The sequence below is a fragment of the Mus caroli genome, unplaced genomic scaffold, assembly GCF_978045245.1.
Source record: "Mus caroli unplaced genomic scaffold, Mus_caroli_1 scaffold_6, whole genome shotgun sequence".
NCBI lineage: Eukaryota > Metazoa > Chordata > Mammalia > Rodentia > Muridae > Mus > Mus caroli.
In genome coordinates this window covers 140,680,956-140,704,794 of record NW_028227261.1, presented here as the reverse complement: position 1 = coordinate 140,704,794, position 23,839 = coordinate 140,680,956, and the positions used below count along the sequence as shown (strand labels likewise).

At 38.6% G+C, this 23,839-nt stretch overlaps 1 protein-coding gene across 4 annotated transcripts in view; it reads left to right on the top strand.

Annotated features, from left to right (window-relative positions):
- The window catches only part of Runx1t1 (RUNX1 partner transcriptional co-repressor 1), a 150,014-nt gene that overhangs the window by 105,676 nt on the left and 20,499 nt on the right, over positions 1-23,839 (top strand). For all 4 annotated transcript variants that reach the window (XM_021159348.3, XM_029476269.2, XM_021159351.3 and 1 more), the window contains 3 exons: positions 9,629-9,879; positions 15,122-15,207; positions 15,748-15,949. In XM_021159348.3, coding sequence (XP_021015007.1) covers positions 9,629-9,879; positions 15,122-15,207; positions 15,748-15,949 — 539 coding nt within the window. The remainder of the gene's footprint in view (positions 1-9,628; positions 9,880-15,121; positions 15,208-15,747; positions 15,950-23,839) is intronic.

The following is a 23,839-nucleotide window of genomic DNA, read 5'->3' as shown; positions in this document are numbered from 1 at the left end:
TCTTAAATTTATTTTTACTGGCTATGTTTTTGTTGTTGTTGTTGTTGTTGTCATTTTGTATTTTAAACTATCATTGTTATTTTGTGTCACTTGAGACAGTTTCATGTAAATTAGGCCAGACCTGAACTCTTTAGGTAGCCAAGGAAGACCTGAACTCCTGATCCTCCTGCCTCTACCTCACAAGTGTTAAGATTATAGACATACACCACTGAGTGGGTCTACTGTGATTGTAATTAACAGGGAAATGCATTCTCTTTGTAAGTTTATGAAATCATTCCTTTGCTTTTTTCTATATGGAAGAGTAAAATGTGTTACAGTTTCTTATAAAATCACCCTAGGGGTGAGTCCCTGAACAATGATACTGAATGTTCAGTTCTGTGGAAATATTGTAGGGCCACCCCCCCAAAAAAAAAGCCAACTAATTTTTACTTAAAAATCATGTTTTTTTTCTCATGATATTAGGGAAAGAGAATTTAATTTGTAGATGTTTAACCTTGTTTATTCTTTTTTTATTTTTTAATTTTTATTTTTTTGCGCCAGTTAAATGTAATGAACAAGTAGAGGAAAGTTCGTCCCCTGTAAGCTACCTCTGGTGGCTCATCAGGCCTCAGGACCAGCATAGTGAGTGAGGAGGAGAAGAGCAGGGGTTGCTTCATTTCCTGGGCACTGCCAAGACCCTGTGCTTTTGGATGGGCTCCATTGCTTGCTTGCTTTCTCTTCACTCAAATGATTGCTTTGGGTACCAATTCTCTTACTCTTTATCATCATTTTGGTGACATCATTCCTCCCAGATATTTATTTCTGAAGCTGTGGAACTGGATTTTTTTATGCACCCCTCCCCATCAATAACTAAACATTTTCAAAACACAATTTGTTTGAATATGAAACCTACATAGTATGTCACCTGGGAGGGTTCTTCTGAATGGACCACACCAACTGCTTCTCTTCATACTCGAGGAAATCCAGACTTAAAGAATTTGTCCTTAGACACAAAGCTTCCTAAAGGAGAATCTGGTGTATATGTGTGTTGGAATCTTGCAATTGAACAAAATATGTTTGAAAGTACGAAATTGAAATAAGGAAAGTTCAATTAAGAATTGGAGATTTATCTTATTCTCTAATTAATTTCTTTTGGTAATTACAGAAGTGGGTAAATGCCATAGTATAATGCTCTAAGGGTTTATAAGTCTTTTTTAATGATACAAAATCCATAATGACCCAGGTTTCCCAGCTTAATGAGTAAGTTAGTAAATGCCGAAGGTTAGAGAGCAAAAGGCTGCCACTTTCTAACTGCATTGGTTGAATCTGTAAGGTTTGGCACCAGCTGACACTCCAACTAAACTGTGTATGTCCGTTTCTTCTTAATAAAATGAATGAGGGTCCAATCTTTTTTATTTTCCTAAAACCAAAATGTACATACACTTTAGGGGAAAACTGCATGATTATTCAATTCTACAAATAAGAACTAAATCTGCATGTTCAACTGCAATTAATATCCAATGAGAAAGCAGGACTTTTTTTTTTATATATAATATAGTCATGTTTTGCATGCACCTTTATGCATTCCTCAGTTTCAGGAAGGATGCAGTAATCTCTATGGTAATTATTTTCTTATTCATATAAGTTATGAAGCCTTCAGGTGAAATAGCATTGGCTGACAAAGAAGAAATGGTTGAAGGGACATTTCCACCATCATGAATCCTAGCTTCAATTTAAGTAGCCTTCCTTCTTGTCACTCCTGTAGGGTCCAGCTGTTCCAAATATTCCCCCATGCCTACCGTTTTATTGCCATTTATGGTGTCTTTCCTACACCTTATGTGTCATGACTCTATACAGGCTTCCCAGCCTGATTCAGTATCTGTTATGTGCATGAAGGGTTCCCAGTTACAATTCTGTAACAGTGGCCACTGTTTACTGAGGTCTTAACATGTGCTAGGCCCTGTACTAACCTACAGGGTTATGCATGGATTTAGGAAGGTTAGATACTATGGCTGAGCTCACATGGCTTACAAGAGGGGATCCCAACCCTAGGTTCTCTAACTTCAACAGCTATGTTTGTAAAGCTGTGGTTTTCTAATCCTGGCCCCTAGTTCCATAACTGGCGAACTAAGTGCCCCAATGAATTTGTTGGATACCAGATGTGTGTTCCTCCTTCTGCCCTCTAGCTCTCTCAGCAGGTCTAAGATAATCAGTCTTTGTTTTGCAAATGGAAACACTGAATTTCTTAAAATGTTATGGCTTCTGTGTTCATATGGCTAGAAATGGCAGAGATAAATGCTCTAGCCAATTCTTTGTGACTCAAAAGCCCCTGCTCTTTTGAGTACATTCTGGAGAAATGCTTTTTCTCTCTGATATCTCTTAGTAATTAACCTGCTTCTCTGGACCCTTTTGGTCCACAGATTCTGTGTGAGTGTAGAGTCTCAGAGCTTCAGTTGTATAACTTTTAACTTAGTAAGGAATTTAATAAAGAATTTACTCCTAGGCTAGGAATAATGGTACATAACTATAGTTTCATCACTCAGCTAAGACAAGAGGATCTCAAGTTTCAGGCCTGCCTGGACTTTACAGTAGCACACTGTTTCACATTAAGCTTGGTGTATAGCTTAGTAGCAGATGATAGAGAATTTCGCCCATGTGAACAATTCCCCAGTTCAATCTCCATCAAACACAGACATACCAGTACACCCATGGGTATGTTCATGCATGCATGCATGTGCGACCATGCCCACAGATCATAAGCTCAGGGAGTAACCTTCTGTTAAGATCAAGTCTGCAGCAGATGGGAACAAATATAGAGAACCACAGCCAGACAATACACAGAGAGTAAGAGACTATGGAGCACTCAGTTCTAAATGGGATGTCTCTATCAAATCCCCTGCCCTCCCTTTCCCCCAGTCTCAATGCTCAGGGAACCCATGGAAGAGTATGTAGAACATGTGTAAGAGCCAGAGAGGATGGAGGACACCAGGAGAACATGGTGCTCTGAATCAACTGAACAAATCTCTTTAGCTCACAGAGACAGAATGGGTGTCAGCAAGCATGGAGCCTGCAAGGGCCTTCACCACATCCTTTGCATGTATGTCATAGTTTTCAGTTTGGTATTTTTACAGGATTCCTCAGTGTGTAAGTGGGTCTCTGATTCTTGTGCTTCCTTTAGGGTTCTTTTCCGTCTGTTGGGTTGCCTTGTCCAATTTCAGTGTGATTGGTGTGTGTGTGTGTGTGTCTCTGTGTGTGTGTCTGTGTGTGTGTTTTGTTTTTGTTTTTAAGCTTTCTATATTTTATTTTGTTAGGCTTTGTTATTATCTCTGTTATTTTCTTTTTAATTTAATTTTGATTTTTTTACTTATTCACTTTACATCCCACTCACTGCCCCTCTTCTGGTTACCCCCTTCCACAATCCTTCCCCACCCCCTCTCTTCTAAGTGCCCCCCCCCCCATCCCTGCTATCCAGTATTCTGGCAATTCAAGTCTCTGGAGCTTGGGGACTCTTATGAAAGAATAGGAGGAAGGATTGAAGCCCCCTAAGGGTTTAATGATTCCACAGGAAGATCAACAGAGGCAACTCACCTGGACCCTTGGGGCTCTCAGAGTCTGAACCACCATCCAAAGAGCATACATGGGCTGGACCTAGGCCTCCCCACACATAAGTAGCAGATGTGCAGGTTGGTCTTCCAATGGGTCCCAAACACCTGGAATGGGGGCTCTTAAAGCTCTTGCCTGTAAGTGAGATATATTCTTTTCCTAGCCGGGCTGCCTTGTCTGGCCTCAGTGAAAGAGGAAGCACCTAGCCTTACAGCTACTTGAAGAGCCTATTCTTTTGTAATGAAAGACAGGGGGTGGGGAAGAGAATAGAACACCTGGAGGATTAGAGGGAGGGGAAACTGTAATCAGGATGTATTGCATGAGAAAAGAATCTACTTTAATGAAAGAGAAAAGAGAGACCAAGTCTCATCTTTGAATTTCCATTAAAGAGTGACCCAGGAACCAAATGTGGAGATTGGCTCCAAGACCAGAAGAAACTGGTGGGCTCCGACTAGAATACGCTGATGACAAGTTGGAACATGAAGACAGCAAGAAAAAACATGGACTATTTCTGTAGTGGCAGAGATTAGAAGATGCACAGGGGACAGCCAGTGACACTCTAACTGTTGAACAGATGGTCAGGGTTAGGAGGCATATGAGGGAAGAATTCCTTCCTCCCAGTTGGGGGGAAGGATGCTCAGGTGGCTTTCTGAACCTGTATGTTACAATCCTTGAAGGGCCAGGCATCTTTCGTGTGTCTGGAGTAGCAGACAACCACCTGCCTCTCATATCTTTCTGAAGACAGTTGTGCATGTTGCCAGAATGTGTCTCTCTTGGGTAGTTGTAGCAATAGAGAGATTAAAGGTGTTTTTCTCCATCTGGCCCAGTAGTGACAGTCCTGTGGCATTCCAATATCTGTTTCTCTGTCCCTCACTGTCCACATATTCCTTTTCCTGAAGACTGGTAGGAAAACACAGAAGTCACCTCAGACTTTCATGGAGAATTAGCTTTTTTTTTTTTTTTTTTTTTTTTTTTTTTTTTTTTTTTTAAGCAGACAGCAAGATTTAGAATTTTTTTGTTTGTTTGTTTTTCAGATACACATCAAGAAAAATTTATGATGTAAAATTCTTATTTAAAGCCATCCATTTCTGAATAGTTTATGAAAGGACTTCTTGTACAATTATGTTTGAAAATGATGCTTTTCCCCCTTTGAATCAAGGTTCAGTCATGCCATGAGAGCTCAACAAACAGTACATTTCAGAAGAGGGAACACATGTGTGATGTTGGTTCTAATGTTCTTAGTCTTTTCTTTAATAGAAACTTTTTCTCCTAAAGCTGATATGTACATACATGAAGTTTAAGAAGAAAATAATTGAAGTCTTTGTGCTTGACAGAAGGGATTTCAGATCAATGTCTCCTTCTTACCCATCTTTTGCTCAGGGCCACAGTCCAGCATTGAATATGGTTGTGGAGACAAACAGCAAGCAAGTTGAGAGAACATCTTTGACTGTGCTCAGATGCTGGCTTAGTGGGATAGTGGAAAGACAGGATGAAGCAAAGTGCTCTGAATAAGAGAGGATGGACCACTAACAAAGTTTAGTTTAGTTCTGCAGAAGACGACATTCTGGAGATAGCATAGGAGGTGGTGAAAGAAGCAAGAGAGGGAGAGAGGGCAGACTGAGTCCACTCACTCTGTGAATGAGCATTTAAAGCATTTTCTGAAGTTATGAATCCATTTGTGATGGGACCAAGATTAGAATTTTAGCTGCATCATTTTTTGTTTGTTTGTTTGTTTGTTTGTTTGTTTGTTTGTTTTTGAGACAGGGTCTTTCTCTGTAGTCTAAGTTAGTTTTGAACTGGCAGTCTTCCTATGTCGGCTTCCAAGGATTGTAGACGTATACTACCACACCAGGGTGAGTTGTCCCCATTCTAAGGTTTCTTAGACAATGAAGCATTGCCTATCCCCAGAAACATTTTATAGGAGATTTTCTCAATATAAAAGATACATCTAGAAAAAAAGAAGAGCTCAGACCCACTCACATCATTCAGGAGGTTGGTCTTGGCTCTCTTGGTCACCTCCTTCTCTTTCTCGATGGCTTATTCTATTTGTTTTCCATCTTTTTGAATGATGTAGTTTGTGGTATGTTACAGAGTGATTATCAGTGCACACTGTCATATGTTGATACAAATTTCTTGTAGAACTTTAAGAAATATTTATTTTATTATTGTTTTTTAATTATGTGTATAGGTCTGTCACGGGCCATGTGCCAGAGACATCAGATCTGCTGCTATATGTAGTTGCAAACTGTTTCATATAGGTGCCAGTCATCAAAACTTGCATCTTCTGCAAGAACAGTCTATGCTCTTAATCACCGTGCCATCTCTCTAGTTTCTCATGTAGACTTTATTTTTTTCCCCTGTGTTGATTGATAATCTTTGACTGAGAAACTAGAAACAAAATAGCCTCAGTGTGGTAAAGAGTATATTTAGCCTTTTGAGTTGTTCCTCTAATATTTTTATGTGACTTCCCCGCCTTAATGAGCAGGTACCTGAGGCTAGAGAGGTAAGGAACCCAAGGCCAAGCTGCATCTCAGCTGGGCTTAGGTTAGACCTTGTGAGTGGTTTGGACTAAGTGTTGAATGATGAGCGTCCATTCAGATGATAGCTTCTGGTTGGGGACAGAGCATCCAGAGGTAGACTTTAAAAATTAAAAACCATCTTCCACATAGCCCTGAGATATGCTGTGGTGACTTCTCTGTAGATTTGTCTTATTTTATGGGGAAGGCTGTTTGGGGACAGTGACAGGGTATTTAATTTTGCCTAATACACTTTGAAAAGGGCAACAAATAAAAATGCAAATATGGAATTTACCTAAGCAAATGAGGTATAGATGGCTACAGGCATTTCTAAGACACAGAGACAAATGGCAGTTAAGTTGTTTTAGTTCCTACTCTGGACACATGTCCTGTGGATAGGGTGGGACTTAGAGCTAGAGAGCTCGACTTCTTAACTTCTTAGGTCTATGTCAGTGGTCTGATGTGAACTATACCCCTAAGGAGGGGTGCTTGTCACCAAGCCTCAGAGTGAGAGGACTCAGTGTAGAAAGCAGGGACCTTTAAGACAGAGGACAAACTCAAGACCTAGCTGTGCCCATGTTTCAGAAGTTGGGAATGGGCTTAGATTCGTGGAATTGGGTCACTGAAGTAGCAGCTCATCTAAGAATGAGATAGGTAATAAATCTATCCATTTGAGATCTGGGTGGGTTCTTTCACTGTTACATGTTGCTGTTGATGTCATTGAAATAAGGAAAAATGAAAGAAAAGCCATAAGCTATCCTGGTGTGACACAAATGAGTCAAAGATGTGTTGATGTATAGAAATGCTGGTGCTACTTAAAGATTTTTAGAGTATATTTTTATTTCTACACACACATACACACACACACACACTATAAATAATTCATTCTTGAAAACAAAGAGTAGAAATCTCCATGAGATGCTGGGTTTCACACTTAAACTTGGCCAAAAAGCCATCATCCCTGGATGCTTTAACCTTTATAGTAATGCCATTGGCATTAGACTATTATAACAGCATAATATTAGAATACTATTAATACTGATAATAATAATATTAGACTATCGTAACAGAAGCATTGGATTGTTGGGTTTTCAAACCAGAAGGGACCTCAGCTGTCATCTAGTCCAGTGGTTTTCAAACTTGATCTTTAGCAGCAGATAATTTCTTTCTTTAAAAAATGAAATTTTAGGTAGAACCTCATTTTGTAAAACAGGTAAGAACAATCAGTGGGTTTTGCTGGCCCTTTAAATCCTGATTTGGCAGGGCAAACAGTTCTTCATTGCCTACAGAATCCGGTATGCACGTCAGGTGTCAAAGTTTGAAAACCACTGATCTAGTCCAACCCTTTCATTTTACAGATGAGCAAACAGAGGTCCAAAGAGGTTAAGTGACTTGCCCAAGGTCAAACAGCTAGTCGTGGAAGAGCCAGGACTAGCTCTCAGGTCTCTTGACTTCCAGTCCCGTGCTCTTTCCACTACACCACACTGCCAGTAAGGTAGGTGCTGGGTTAGCATTACGTTCATAGCTCATCATAGTCTTCACTGCTTTCCGACTGATGTATGCTGGTAATATGTACTGAGTGTCAAACTGTATTATTAAAAAAATGTATAGGTTATGAAAGTACACATTAGAATCATGTAGACAGGCTCATAATAAATCAATATCTAAAATGTTTCTTTCCACTTTAAAAATTATTTAGGTAATGTCTGAGCTACACTAGATACTTCAGTCTGATTCCAGTGATCAATATGTGTGGAGTCAGTATGTTAAGTGCAGACACATGCTTCACGGGCGCAGCATTGAGATTTCTGGCCACCATTCCTATGGTGGCCATGTGCTGCTATTCTTTCCAATTATTGGCTAAGTCTCCCATCTCCTTCTTTAACTTATAGTGGGCATAGACTCATTTCACACTGAACTCTGCAGACTTTCCCTCTGTTCCTTGGGTGCTCACGCTCTCGTCTCCACCCCCTTTATCTTTCCCTGGCTGGTATGTGTAAATTGTCACTAGGACTCCATCCTACAGCCCTCTTGCCAATTATCTACACCTTTAATTCAGTTTTTTCTCTCTCCATTGATTCCTTTGCTATAATCAAATAAAGACTGTCACTAATGCCAGGGAAGAAAGAAAGGTGTCTAATGGATTGTGTAACGATTTACCAGCTCAGGATTGAAAAGGCTCCTGGAACTCTGCAGCCTGTGTGAAATGTAAGATCCTTATGCGGTGGCTTCCCTGGGAAAATAGATGGTACCAGTGTTTCACTGACTTGATGAAGAGAGCCAGCTGCTAAGTCATTAGTGTGCAAGCTCTGCATCTAGAGAAAGTGAGCTGCAATCTGCTTTTTTCTTACTGAGTTTATTGGGTTCCTAAGTAGAGATGCATTCAGCAAGAACCTGTTTCTTTATCCCTACTGGTGTCTGCCAATCTAGGAGCAGTGATTAGGTATCTGGTTTCATTTAGGAAATGCATTTCTCCTGAATGTCAAGTTCACAATGCTACACAGTACCTGCTGAAGGTCATTCGAGGTGTTCCTGTCCTGTTGTAAGAACCAACAACTCCAGGCAGGACACATGAACTCTCCAATGATGAAATGACTCAGTTTTAAAATAAAGTAGGTGGAAGGGGTAAGAGCTTAACTCATTGATAGAGAATTTCCATGTTATTCCTTGGGTTCAAACCCGAGCATGACTCTCCTCTCTAAAGTAAAAAGAACAAAGTGACTTTTATTTTCCTTCTAGTGTCAGCTATCTATACATGACTGTTGACTGATTCCTTTTTCAGTGACTGAAGATAGTGTTGAAGATCTAGACTCACTGTATGAGTTCAGTTTGATCACTGCACACAAATAGAATAAACATTTTGTGTCCTTGAGATCAAGTTCTGTAACCTTTAGTCACTGATGATCTGAAATGTGGCTGCTAGATTATTGAGTTTTGAACTTTAATTTGAATTAACTAACGTTTCAAACTGTCATTTTCAACTAAAATCCCTCAGGTGTTCTTGGGGCCAAAACTGAGATGCCAGGTGGAATTGATTGGTGTATATTCTTCATCTAGATAGTAATTATGCTTCCCTCTGACAAAACAACGTGGAATAATACAGAGGTCTTTTCTCTGACTTTGTGAAACAGGGATTTAATTATGTAGCCCAGACTGGGATTATAGGTGTGAACCAGCTTTGCAGCAAGTCCTAGGGGTAGCTTGTTAGAAATTAAGTACCTTTCTTCATGAACATGTCACCTGTAGAAGGAGACTGAGTTTCCTCTTATTTGTGACTTAACCACATGGACTATAGCTGCAAAGGTGTTTGCCAGTTCCATAACAAGTATGGCATTTTCTCCTCTTAGTCTGGAGATCCCTTCAGGCTGAGCATGCATTTTAGTGAATTTGTATAGAATCTCTGAGAAGCATTAAATTGTATGTTACTGACCAGCAAAGACATAGTCTCTTGAATATTACAAGCTCAAGTTGAAGAATATGGAATATGTTGAATACTTTATGAAACAAAAATTCTTTTCTTCCCTCCTCAGAACCAAAGAAAATGGCTTTGACAGAGAGCCTTTGCACTCAGAACATCCAAGCAAGCGACCATGCACTATTAGCCCAGGCCAGCGGTACAGTCCAAATAATGGCTTATCCTACCAGCCAAATGGCTTGCCTCACCCCACCCCACCTCCACCTCAGCATTACCGATTGGATGATATGGCCATTGCCCACCACTACAGGGACTCCTATCGACACCCCAGCCACAGGGACCTCAGGGACAGAAATAGACCTATGGGTAAGACTGAAGGATCTGATTTCTTCTTTGGGGATTGGATATTTGAAGATTTGTGCTATTACTTCTTAACTGAATTTGAACATGTAATCCGATAGAAGTAAACATCTCTCTTATGTTGTTTCTCTTACGAAGAAAGTCTACTAATATTCTGTGTCTCTTCTTTAATCACTTGTGTTTTAATTAATTAACTAAGCAATTAAAACTTTGAGACAGTGTCTTGTTATATAACCTAATCTGTCCTCAAACTTACAATCCCTCTGCCTCCTGAGTATTGGGATTCTAGGTATGCACTAATATATGGGGGCATCACTCCCAAGCTTTAAGAGAACAGATTCACCTTTTGTCTTTAGAGGAGGGCGTCAAATATAAAAGAAAACCCCCAATTCTAGTTTCAGAAGCAAGATATATTTTCCTTGAATTCTTTTTTAATATTATAAAAGATTTCTTATGCAATCCTGCCACAGGTGCTTTTTACTTAAATTACTTTCATTCACTGAAATTTGATGTCAAAGTTGGTTTTGAGATTTCCTGTCTCCATGCTACTCCATATTTCCAAAGTATTATATGGCATGTTGTCCGTGGCCTAACTTGACAGGTAAGTTGCCTTCAGAAATACCTTGGTGTATTAATACACAAATGCTAGGAATAAGTGTTAGTGTCAGTTTTACATCAAATAGTAGAATACAGAAGGAGTGGCTTTGGGCAAATATGTGTTCTATTTGCCTGCATCTATGTCTTCATTTCACAAATTGAAGGAAGTGACGTTTTTAGGAGACGTTACCTTGTGAAGAACAAGTGTCAAGGATGGCAACATCAGAGGCAGGATTAATGAAGCAGGCTGTGACATATGACTGCAGTCAAGGTGATGACATCACGTGATTAGCAAGTGTGCTGCTCTTGGGGACACCTTCATTTCAGTAATCTACTGCTCTCCTTTGTGAATCTTGCACACCAGGAGGTGTTCCTCTACCACAAAACTAGTTGTTGGCAAGCATGGCTATCATGGGGAATTTGGAATTTAGTGGGTAACACACAAGTCTAGGTTGGAAAACAGAAAACTGAGCCAAGGATGCAGAATTCTGGGAAACAGTCCACCACTTGGCCCATTCTGGAATAATAGTGACAGTTACTTTTGTTTGTTTCACAGTCTGATGCATGTTTCTGACTGGATTACTAGAAAGCAGGAGTTATCAGATTAGGGCTTGTTGCCTCTCTGTACAGCCTTCTGCATGTTTATAGACCAGCATGGGGGAGTTGGAATGGGAAGAGAGATGATGGAGGCTTTGGTTGTGAGATGGTTAGTTATGTCTTCTGGTTCCCGAACGAGCTATTTCTATAGTTACATAGCATCTCAGACAAGTAGTGATGCATATAATTCATGCTTTCTTAGTAGCCAATCTATCTTATGTTCTTGCAGGTAATATTTCTAAAAAGATTTCAGAAGTTGCTGTATTATTAGTCCAGACTGATACTTTAACCTACTCATCAGATATGATAGCTTTGCTACTTATTTATGACCTAATGCCTGAAAGCTGTAACAGCTCATTTTTACTTTTATTTTTATTTTGAGACAGAGTCTATCTACATTAACACTGGTTAGTCTGAAACTAGTCATTTAGATCAGACCCGTCTCAAACTTATAGACATCCATCTGCCGCTGTCCCTCCCAAATTCTAGGATTAAAGGATGCATCACTGTGGCCAGGTATAACTTCTCATTTTTAAATAGCAGTGAGGTCACCTGGCTACTGGGAAACTGGCTCAAGATATTTTCAGTTGTAAGCATAGCAGTGTCCTCTTCAAGCTAGCAAGTAGTGTTCTCCAGGTCTTCCTTCACTTTCTAGCTTAGCCTTTCTGGATGGCCTCACTGAATGTACCCTGTAAGCTGAAGTAAACTCTTGCCTTTCCCCCCAAAAAGAAGTTTCTTTCTTAGGCAATAATAGCATTTGGTGAAATATTAGTTACTATGTGTCATAGAGTAATCATCACAGAAGTAATTATGCTTATATGCAGTGATTGTTTTTGTGTAGTAAATGTCCCCTTATGAATTGTGTCTACAACCACTGTTTTTTTGTAATTTTCTCCAAACCATGTGTCTCACCTTTTAATTATACTAGCTTATAAAACTAATATAGTTTTATTAAAACTAATGTAGTGCTAGTCTCTAGAAATATGTGCAACTATTTAACCCTTCCTAAAGTCTGGCAGAGTTTAGTCTGTATTAATGTAAAATAAAATTTTGATGTATAAGAAACAAATTGTAGTGCTATACATTAAGCTCACATTTTGCGAGTATAAAAATCACCATAAAGGTGTGGTGTATAAATGCCTCTTACGTGGAGGGACATATTACTCATGAGAAGTCTTGAATAAACTAACTTTGTAAGCAGCATTAGTTTATCAATAAGCTTAAAACATGGTGCCATTTATCTAGAATCGTTGGAATCTAAGAACGACTTAAGTCTCAACATTGTGCAAAGTATCTCATGAATGGAAAGTGTTTGTTTTATTAAGTGTAGTTTACTCAAGCCTGTGTCCCTCTTTATAGCCTTTTCTGTTATCATTATGATCAAAACAATGTGGGGCTGAAAACTTACATGTGTGAAATCGAAATACTGATAAATGCAAACATTAAGGTTCTTAATTTTTTCCTTTTCTTATTCAATTAGACCTAGCCACAACCCCCAGACTTCAAATGCATCGAAACAACCCTATATTTCTTTATTATTACTACTATTATTATTATTATTATTATTATTATGAGATGAAGCCCAGCACAGCTACCAAATGCTGAACTGCCTTTATCTGTAGACATCCTACTACTCATTAACTATCCTGGGCATTAAATGCGTGTATCAGTATTGAGTTAGTGTGCTGAAGTCCTCACACATTTGTGACTTCAATAATTCTTGATACTCACAGGCATATATCTAGATGCCAGTGTCATGAGTGTCCCTGTCACATTTATATTCTTATCACTCTCTAGTTGTTTTCTGTGATGACTAATTTTAACATTAGTGCTTTTTTTCCCTGAAAACACAGGCAAAAAAAAAATAAGTCAACAAAAATTACATATTTGCAAACATTTCAACTTGAAATAATCACAACAAACAGAGCAATAACTAAATATTACTTTCCCTCGGTGTCTTTTCTATTATGCAAATCAGTAAAATATATTTGTAGTTTTCCCTTTTTACCAATAGGTGGCATTAACAATTTTAACTTTTGAAATATATCTCTGGATATTTTCTAATTGGACAGAAATAATGAAAAACATCTTATACTTAGAATTTTTGTTTTTTTTTTTTAGCCTAGAAAAGAACTGTAATGAATTTATTTAATCCAATCCATCCAGGATGTACATACATTCATGAATGAAAACGGCCTTGTGATTCATCAGGTTTTGTTTTTTTGTTTTTTTTCTCTCTCTAAATCAGCTCAGAGAAAGATTTCAGATCACTTACCTGTCACAGTAAGTGGGACACAGTGTCTTGTAACTCTAGAGGCATTCAGATCTTGCAAAAGACCTTCCATGTCGAGGAACTGCAGACTTGCCAGGCCTGGTTTTCCTTAAGCATAGGTCTGTGAGGAATGGGAGCCAAACTACAGGGATTCAGCCATCTAAAGTGGGAAATGATGTCATAGAAAAGGCAGTTGCCTTTCTTTGACTGTGATGGTCTCTGTCCTCAGTGATCTCTGAGACGAGCCCATCAGACCCTTTGCCCTTTCAGTGAGACCTATGGACTTTGTGTTCTCCTGAACATCTTTGTTCCCTTCTCACAGTCATTGATGTTGGTGGTGAGCTGGGAATCATTCACATCTGTTACTTCACACTTGGTGAGCTGAGTCAGGTGGATTGGCCATGAGTTCTAAGCCAGCCTAGGCTTGAGTGAGACCATTTATTAGGGGAAACAAAACTTGATGCCCCCTTGGCAAGCATTTCCATGCTGTCTTTTATTTGTGGGTACCCATGTTTGTAGACTGTAGAGATCAGCATCAGGTATCTTTCTCAATTTCTGTCTTTCTTACTTTTTAACAGTCTCTCGCTGAACCTAGAGCTCACTGATATTTTTTAGACTGGCTGGACAGTGAGGTCTAGGGAAACTACTGTCTCTGCCTTCCTGGAAACTGGGATTAAAAATGTGTCCTGTTTTTTTATATGGGTGCTGAATATCTAAATTTAGGTTCTCTTGCTTGTATGGCAAGTAGCTTGTTGATGGAGCCATTTTCCCAGCCCATGTTATTCTATTTTTCATAGTAGCAGTGATACAAAAGAGGCTTATTATACATGATTCTTGAATTAGAATTTTCAGTTTCTTGCCTTGAAAATTTATTGATTATTTTGTTACTGGCATGCCAATTTCTCTCTCTCTCTCTCTCTCTCTCTCTCTCTCTCTCTCTCTCTCTCTCTCTCTCTCTCTCTCCCTCTCCCTCTCTCTCTCCCTCCCTCCCTCCCTCCCTCCCTCCCTCCCTCCCTCCCTCCCGCTCCCCTCCTTCCTTCCTTCTATAAAACTTATGGTGTGGTGCCACGTATAGTGGTTCAGGTCTAAATTCCCAATACTTCATAGACCAAAACAGAAAAATTGAGAGTTCAAGGCCAGCCTGGGTTTCAAAGTGATTTCTATGCCAGTCAGCTCTTCATGGTGAGACGTTGTTTCTAAAAACAAGCAAACAAAAACAAACAAAATAACTAAAAAGAAAAGAAAGGTCTCGTTTCTTCTCACTATTTGTATTTGATAAGTTGAATGATCACCTGTGGCTTTTACATCATCTAAGCTTTTGTTCCTAGGCCTTGTTAGATATGCATAGTAAGATTGTATGCAACTATAACTGTTGAAATGTGAGATTTTTTTTTTTTTGCCATGCTCCTTTTGAAAAGGTATAGTCCCACCCATGTAAAATAGATTGCACTATTCTTATTTTTAATGCACTATAGCCAGATTTGATGTTGGATTGATTGATTAATTGCTGGGAATTGAACAAAGTATTTCACCATACTAAATCTGATCTACAACAACAACAACAACACCTTCCTTGTTGCTTCAAACACAAGAAACTGGAGCCCAGATTTCATTGTGATTCTAAGAGTTGAGGAATGCTATGCAAATAACCAGCTCTCAGCTGTGAAGGCACCTACCAGAGTCATGATGTGTTCACATCCCATAGTTGTTGCTCTGTGTTCATTGCAGATGGACTATATATTGGAGTCTCAGGGGATTCAGTCTTCTTCTTTCCATTTGTAGGGTTACATGGCACACGTCAAGAAGAAATGATTGACCACAGACTAACAGATAGAGAATGGGCAGAAGAGTGGAAACATCTCGACCATGTAAGACATCAGTAATCTTTTGGGCTAAAAATATTTTACAAACAAGTGACAGGAGGTTTTCCAAGTGTTTTAAATGTTTTGTTTCCTGTCTTTGGGGGGAGGGAGAACTGAGTTAGAATATTTGATATAAAACATAGGATCTGATTTGTAAATATATGTAAAAGCTACTTAAGAGAAATATTAGACTTTGGGAGAAGGCAGAGCAGCAGGCCACTATCTTACTGTGAAAGGAACACTTAGTTTGTAGCTTACCGAGCTCTGTATTGGGAAGGATGAATTTATTACATAACACTGTTAGTTAAGTAGCTACCTGTCGTGACACCATCCATACCTCCTCCTCTTTTGTCCCTCCTCATTTCTGTCAAATTTCATCAATTAATGGGTCTGAATTTCAGATCTTTCCAAGAAAAGTGTTACACTAAAGCTTTCAGAAAGAAAACATTATGTTTCCTTGGCTCTTGTCTGTGTTTATTACTCATCTAAGCTTTAACTCTGGTGATTTGTATAATCATCCCCTCTCCCACCCCGTTTCTCACAAAGCTGTTAAACTGCATCATGGACATGGTAGAGAAGACAAGGCGATCCCTCACTGTACTAAGACGATGTCAGGAAGCAGACCGGGAAGAACTGAATTACTGGATACGGCGGTACAGTGATGCTGAGGACTTAAAAAAGGGTGGCAGCAGTAGCAGCAGCCACTCCAGGCAGCAGAGTCCTGTCAATCCAGACCCAGTTGCACTAGGTACTTTTATCTTGTTTTTTGATTGATCACCACAAACACCTATTTCATATTGTACTCATAATGATTCTAGTTTCTTTTAATGCATGTTTGTAAAAATACAGAGTACTGCAAGAATTTAAGGACGATAAACACCTTGATATCGAGGAAAGTTTTCATAGCTGAACCAGAGTGTGCCCTCCTTCCTTAGATAGCTGTTAGGATCCTGCCTCAAACCTGTCAACACAAGCTCAGCCATGGGCCTGAGGGGCCAACATTTCTAACAAGGTTTCTAGGAAACTCTTTAAAATAACATACTTTTGGAAGTGTGTGTGTGTGTGTGTGTGTGTGTGTGTGCGTGAACATGTGTGAATGCCTGTGAGTATAGTGCTTGTGGAGGCCAGAAGAGGATATAAATACTTCTAGAATTGGAGTTACTGGTGATTGTAGTTTGCGACGTGGCTGCTAAACTCAGATCCTCTGGAAGAGCAGTACGTGCTTGTAACGGCTGAACTATCTCTTCAGCATCTTCTCTAAGTTTTAATTGGGACCTAGCCTGGAAGACAGTCCTGTTCGGTTGCTATGTCTCAAACAAACAGAAGCCAGCTTTCCCCAGAGTCTTTCTGGATGGGAGACAAGAACGCTATACAGTGTGCTGATGCCATGTGAAAATTAATGTTTAAAAAATGTAACTCTCCTCCTCTATTTATCTGCTCTGAGGTTGTTTACTCTTGATTTTACTACTTTTAGTTTATATAATCGGACTGTGTTATGACTATATGAAACTATATTTAGTGTTGATATTTGTGTATTGTCGAGATCAAAAATAGAGCAGAATCTCAAAGATACTAAAAGATAAATTCAACCTGAAAGACTTTCAAGTGGCCTGAGAGTTTGTGCTTAAGTTCACAAACTTAAACTGATGGCTTTTACAGTTTACACTGCTAGCCACTGTGTATGTGCACTGGGTGACTCAGCAAAGTAGGGAGATGGACTTTGTATGGTCCCTCATTCTCTCATCTTCTCTTATATATTTAGCTCATATCCCCAAGCCAGCTCAGTATTGCACACAGTCTTTTCTGGAAATTGAAAAGAATAGCCCGTATACAGAATAAGCCTGTAACTTTGAATCATTGAAATGAAGGTTGAAGAGTTGAAAACAAAACCAACCAACCAACCAAACAAACAAATAAACAAACAGAACCAAGATCAAATATTTATCTTCCTATTGATTTCATATCATCCTTTTTAAAAATAAAATTATTCCAAGCTACCCAGTTTCCTTTCCACTTAGATTTGTGGATTTCTGCAAATCCTTGAAGGCTGAATCCTCATTACCATAATAAATATTAAATAAAGAAGGATTCCTAGTCATGTAATTTACCCAATAGGCATTGCTCTGAAGAGTTTACAGACAAAACAGTATTATTTGTCAGGTTGCATTAAGGCATGTAATGAAAACAGAATTAAGCCTGATTTGAACTGGTTTTGGTCTAAACAAAGCTATGTGGAGCTAAATACAATACACATCTTGTTTTTATTTTCTTATTGTGAACAAAAATTGGTTAATGTGACAGATTTGCTAAGGAAAAGCAGAGGCGATATTTGCAAATGAATGTAGGCAAAAATTGAGAGCTCTAAAGTAGATAAGCCTTCTGGAATAGAATCATACAGTGTGCATTGGCTCTGAGGGACACATTATTTTAGTCAGCTCTTAAACTTCATTTGCATGTGTATCATGTTTGAGGCACTCTAATGAAGATTCTTCATTCTGGTCTTGAAGAAGAGAGAGGCAAAGGTCCAACTGAGGGCCGTGACTGGGACCTGCTCACTAGTGCTAAAGAAGTTTCAGTGGACTCACTGGGCCTCATACTAAAGCAAAATGTTAATTACCCCTGGAGGTAGCCTGCTTTGTAGGTCATTGTAGGACTCTGAACAGTTCTGGTGACCATTCACATCCTCCAGAAAGACAGGCTCAGGTCTCTGATGTGAAAACTGAGATAAAACACTTGACTTACAAAAAGCTGTTCCATAGGAGTACACAAGTTACTGCTTATACCAATGTTTGGTGATTTTATATTTTTGATAAAGCTAAGATGTCACTTTGTCTTAAGCATTTATAGGTTATATTCTTCAAAGGCCTCATAACATTTTGCATTTTGTTGTTTAGCCTATTAAAACAAGCATGTGCCTTTTGGACACAGATCAATAGACTGCATACTACTACGAAACTACCATAATTGTTAAGAGCTATGCAATTCCCAGGTTCTAGCATCTAGCAATCATTTTTCTTGTGTGCCTTTGCTACTTGATTTGTGAAGTCTTTGAATGATAGGATGGGTAGCTTATAATCAGAGAAAACTATTATTTATATAAATTGCTTTCTTTCTTTCAGGGTTTAGAAATGAAGGTCTGAATGAGTGTAGTAAAAAGATTGTGAATTATTGGCAAATAAATCCATTTTCTCTTCCTGGAAAGTGTTTACTGAGGTTCCTATGGATAGAGAAAGCTATGATAGGTCTGTGCTTTGTATACATGCAGGTGCCATAATACTGTAAGTCATTTATCTTCTAAAGTTTGCAATGGTTGGTCTCAAATGAGACCTTCAGAATATATTATAGAAGATATATTTGGCTCCAATCCAGCCCTCCTCCCATCCCTAACTTGGAAACGGTGGGGATGTTTAGCCATACACAGCTCCTCTGCATTAGTAAATGGTGTTCAGGGACCGCATGAAGGAGGATGTAGCATCTAGGACTGATGTACTGTGTTTGACTCAATCCCAGTATCACCTTTGAAATGTATCCACAGGATTGAGTCAGTGAGGGCAATAGGAAAATAATGCGATTAATCCACCACTAATTGAATTTTAGAAGTTTTCTCCAGATACGAAATAGAGACTCTGTTGTGAATATCTTCTGAATTTTAAACACTGAGAACATACTGATCTCATCATGCTGTCTTCATTCTTTAAATAAAATGCAAGTTGATATCTTAAAGTATTTTTTCGTCCCTTGTAACTCAGCCTAGCCTCCAACATGCTATGCAGCTGAGTATGACCTTGAACTTCTCATCCTCCTGCCTCTTTCTCTAAAATGCTAGGCTTGCAGGCAAGTGCACCACTCTTGACTTGAAGGACTTTTCAAAACAAGATTTTTTTCATTTGGGGGTATTCCTCATTTACTGTCCAGGAAAAACTCTATTCAACTGCTATCAACCTAGGTAAACTACTCTTCAATCTATTGTTCTTCTTTTTAAAGTATGACCCTTTTCCCCTTGTGATTTGCGTGCTGGTGGACTTGATGGACAGGAGGGTAGTAGGTTGAGAATTGACAACTTCATCACTGACAGCCCTTGCCCTGTTACCTGTGTACCTTTTCCTTGGATTGTGCTGCTTGGTTTACTCTTTTGGATCCCGAGATTTTATTTTCTTTAAATTACTTTGTTTTTTACTTGCTTAGAAATATTCTAGAATCTTTCTACAATTCACTGTATACCTCTTTTGTCTTGACGAACATTTCGAAACTCATTAGAAAAAGTTTTATTAAAAGTTATCTAAAGGTGGGTTTAAGGCTAACATCAGGAAACTAATACATGGAGCTCTAAAGTCTGATTCATTAATTCCTTGTGGTTTTTTTGAAATAATATTGAGATGGCAGGGTAGAAAGTACCTTTTTTTTTCTGGGAAGAGCTTTTACCAGAAATGAGTTTTTGGTGCAAGGAAAAACGAGGCTGGTCTTTCATTAAAAGGTCAGTCTTTCAAGAGTTTCTTGAAATGCCTAAGGAGGTCATACTTTAAAGTCACTCAGTGGGCAAGGTGTGTATGGTCATAGCAGCACTGAATCACTATATTCCTTCTGGGCATCTTATCCAGACTACACTTAAAGTGCAGTTTCTGAGTTGATTCTTCATTTGAGTTCTTGGTTCCTTCTACACTTGGGAGTTCTGTCACATCACAAATTTCACTGTGCTTCAGTCTCCGCATCTCCAAAGTGAACGCACATGTTGCAGGCAGTTCTGCCAGTATTTAGTGGCATACAAAGTAAAAAAGGGGTGGTGTCCAACACACATAAATAGTAATATTATGATGATCTTCAAAAGTTCATGGACTTCTTTTGAGGGGAAAGAGGACTCGCCATCCAAGCTTGTAACATCATAGTCTAATCTTAGATACCTTTTTTCAACTACAAAATATATCCAAGCATGTTTTTTATTGGCAGAGACATTTAGAAAGGGATTTTGCCTTAAACATACTGCTATACTTAATTCATAACCCATGACTAAGGAAAAGTAGTTTTCTCTCAACCAAGGAAGCATTCATTGTTCAGTTTTTCTACTGCCAGAAAATAAAAACCATAAACAAGTTGTTCAGAACAGAGCTGTGTGTAAAATTTGGATTTTTTATGCACTTATATTGACTCTTTGTAATCACACTATGAAGTTCATTTCATGGCCACGTAACAGAGTTCACAGTGCGAATGCCTGTCGTGTCTTAAAAGTCTGCTTTCCTTAATGATAGCATAATTAAAACACCGCAAATGAAAGATGTCTGTGTTCTCAATAGATGTTCTTCCCACAACCTAAGGTGTGCTCATTGATAAAGCTGGATATTGGGAAGCAGCAACTAGTTTTGAGGCTCTGTAGGGGGTGGGGTTCTAAAAGACAGCATTGTGATCCCTAAGTTCATGACTCTTAAAAAAACCCCAAATATGGCATGTGTGCAGATGAAATCACTTGACCTATTCTTTCTTTTAACGATCTCTGTAATAGATATGATCATGATCACAGCCTCATTCTGCCCACTACAGGATGAAGGCCATGCCTAGGTGCTGCCAAGCTTTGAGCATTGCTGTCCTGGGTCAGATGAGGTCACATTGGTTCTCCAAAGCCTCTCAGCTCATCCCTTCATGTATATTGATGGCGGCCCTTGCTGTATCTAGTATCCAAAGGTCTCCATTCTGTCGTAAGTGGAGTGCATCTCCCACCTCCTTTGTACATCACGGACCACTTCTTCTCTTTCCCTTTTCTTCTAACATTGCCTTTCATGCAGACGTGGCTCCTTCTCTTGATTAGGTGTCTGTTGTTCTCCGGGGATTCCTCCTCCCTTTACCTCCATGTACTTTGTACTCCAAAGCAAGCAAACTTAACCTAAAAGGAGTGTTCTCTTCATATTGTGTCCATGTTTTACCTTTGAAATTCAGTCTTGATTGATGCTCCTGTATGTTTCTACTGCTGAATTTTAGAAGAACTATCCATTTTTGTAGCAACTACTATTTTAGAGAGTTTACAAAGAAGTTAATACTTGCAAAGAAACTTCTTTAGAAGGAGCTATATAATCTTAGAATTGTCCTCTAGATTAGCCAGAATTTTAACAGTTACATCACAGAAGTATTCTCTCTTTCCCTCTATGTATCAGTGTCAGGATTTCCTTTTCTTTTTACTCTTTCCTTTCTTTCTTTCTTTCTTTCTTTCTTTCTTTCTTTCTTTCTTTCTTTCTTTCTTTCTTTCTTTCTTTCTTTCTTTCTTTCTTTCTTCCTTCCTTCCTTCCTTCCTTCCTTCCTTCCTTCCTTCCTTCCTTCCTTCCTTTCTTTCTTTCTTTTTATTGTCTCATAAGCTCCCTTTGCCTACATAGCTTCTACTATTCAGACATTGCTTCTTAACCAGAAGAAACTTAATCTCGAAATTGCAACTACTTAGTCAAAAGATATGTTAAATGTATTAATTCCGTGGCCTCTCTAGCATGTTAAATAATACCTTTAACATTTAGCATGAGAGCAAATAGATTCTGAGGAGCGCCCATTTGACTGTTCTGTTCTTCCTGTTGTCAGTCCTGATGTTCAGCAAAAGTGCCATGACATAGAACTGGAGACGATGCTGCAAAATGTGTGTGTGTGTGTGTGTGTGTGTGTGTGTGTGTGTGTGTGTGTAAGTCTGACTACTTTGAAAAAAATCTCTTTTAGAAATTGGGATTAGGAAAGCTGCTTTTCACAGTTGGCTTTAGTATTTCTTGGTTAAGAGTTGGATCTTTGTGGGTTACCAAGGTGTGTCACTTAGAAAAATGTAGCCAAAGTAAGGCACAGCACAGCTTCCCTGTGTGGTATAGCAAGATATCCACGGCAAAGCCCAGGGGTGATGAAAGGCTGGCTGAGCCCTAAATAATTTGAGTGAAATTTAGGGTATAAATATTCACAAGTTTTAAGCAACATTCATGAAAATTTCATTTGTGTAATTTAAGTATCTGCTTCCAAGGTGGAGGACAGTGAATTGGTACCTATAGGAATAATTTCAACCCAACAGGCAAAACAATATTCTTCCAGTTCAATATTTTGGGGTGTATTTGCACACTGCAAAGCTCTCCAGGGCTTCTGCCTTCTGGAAAGTTGTATGCTTTTTGGTTTAAGAACGGAGAGACACAGACTCTGCAGCGCTTTCTGCATCCTAGTTACTTAGGAAGAATATTTTTTCCTCACTCGTGATGATGATAAAGATAAGCAGTGATAGTATCCCCCGCTTTTACCTCAGAGTATAGCTGTGTTGCCTCAGTTTACAAATGGGACGGCTTAAACATGGAGAAATCAACTAGTTTGATGCCCCAGAGTGAGCAGTAGCCAAAACTCAAGATTTGTTTCCCCTGGAGTCTAGTCTTACTTCTCTTCCCTTTGTGCTGGCTGGAATTACTAATTAGCATCTTCCATGTCTGTGCTTTGGACAGCAGTATGGCCTTTCCTGCTGTTTATAGTAATGCTTGCTTATTTACCAAAAGACAGTTGTTAAGCTATTGAACTTTCTTTAATCTGACAAAGGAAAAGAATGAAAGCAAAAAGAATCCACCCCTTGCCACTTCCAGGTTTCAGATTTTATTTTCGGCTGTAGACTTTACAGATCTGTTGTTATGCAACCAAGTAGAATTTAGCCAAAGCACTTTTTCCTGTGATAGAGTCTTTACTGTTTGTTACATGGAAACTGGTTGTCATTGTATCACATGCTGCATGTGAATCTGACCACATTCCATCCCCATGGGAACAGCGAGGGTGGTGCAGAAGGTGAGCTGGAAGAACTTGTTAGCAGCATTGGAGATTCTCTGAGTCATATATAGACACCAAATAATTTTATCTAGTTATTTTTTGAAGAACAAGAACAACAAAAATAAAAACCAGGTTTTAGATAAAAAGGCATTTCACCATTGTTACTTACTTTACAAAATGAACAATTCCATAACAACTCATGGGTATACTACATATTCTTATCCTATAATTAGTTATTAGTGTTAATAATATATATTATGTATTATTTAAGAACTTATTAAGTAGTTGCAAGATTGTAATGAAAACTTTTTAAAAGAAATCATTTATACTTGAAATAATACTGGAAGAAACATTGCAAAGATGTAACAGAGGTTTTGATATATCCTTCACCAAATTACCATAGGCTTTAAGAATTACCTAGGGAAAATTAGTGTTCTGGCTCACTGATAGTCTATGTACCATGCAAAGATTTGCATATATTTAAAACGTTCATATCTAATGACTGAGCTAAAGTGACTGTCATTTTTCTTCTCTAGCTATATAAACTATAGGAAACTAGACAACATTTTTCTTGTCTTAAACAAAACTATTATAATAATGTATTTTTTTTAAAAAAGGACAGTTTGTTCTTTGATAGTTCTTGTGTATATACAGATGACACAATTTCAGCTGAAATTTATCACTCATTCATTATTGTAGCTTAAAAAGTCTAACTGATTATTCTCTTTCTCAGTCCTTCTGAAGTCTGATAGCTGATGTAGTAGTGCTTGTCTCTAATTCTACCACTCAAGAGGAATAAATAAACCTTGAATACATAGGCTTGCATTAAAAATCCAGCATGGAAGACTTGTTTTGCATAAGAAATAAGTAGAGTTTGAATATATAGGCT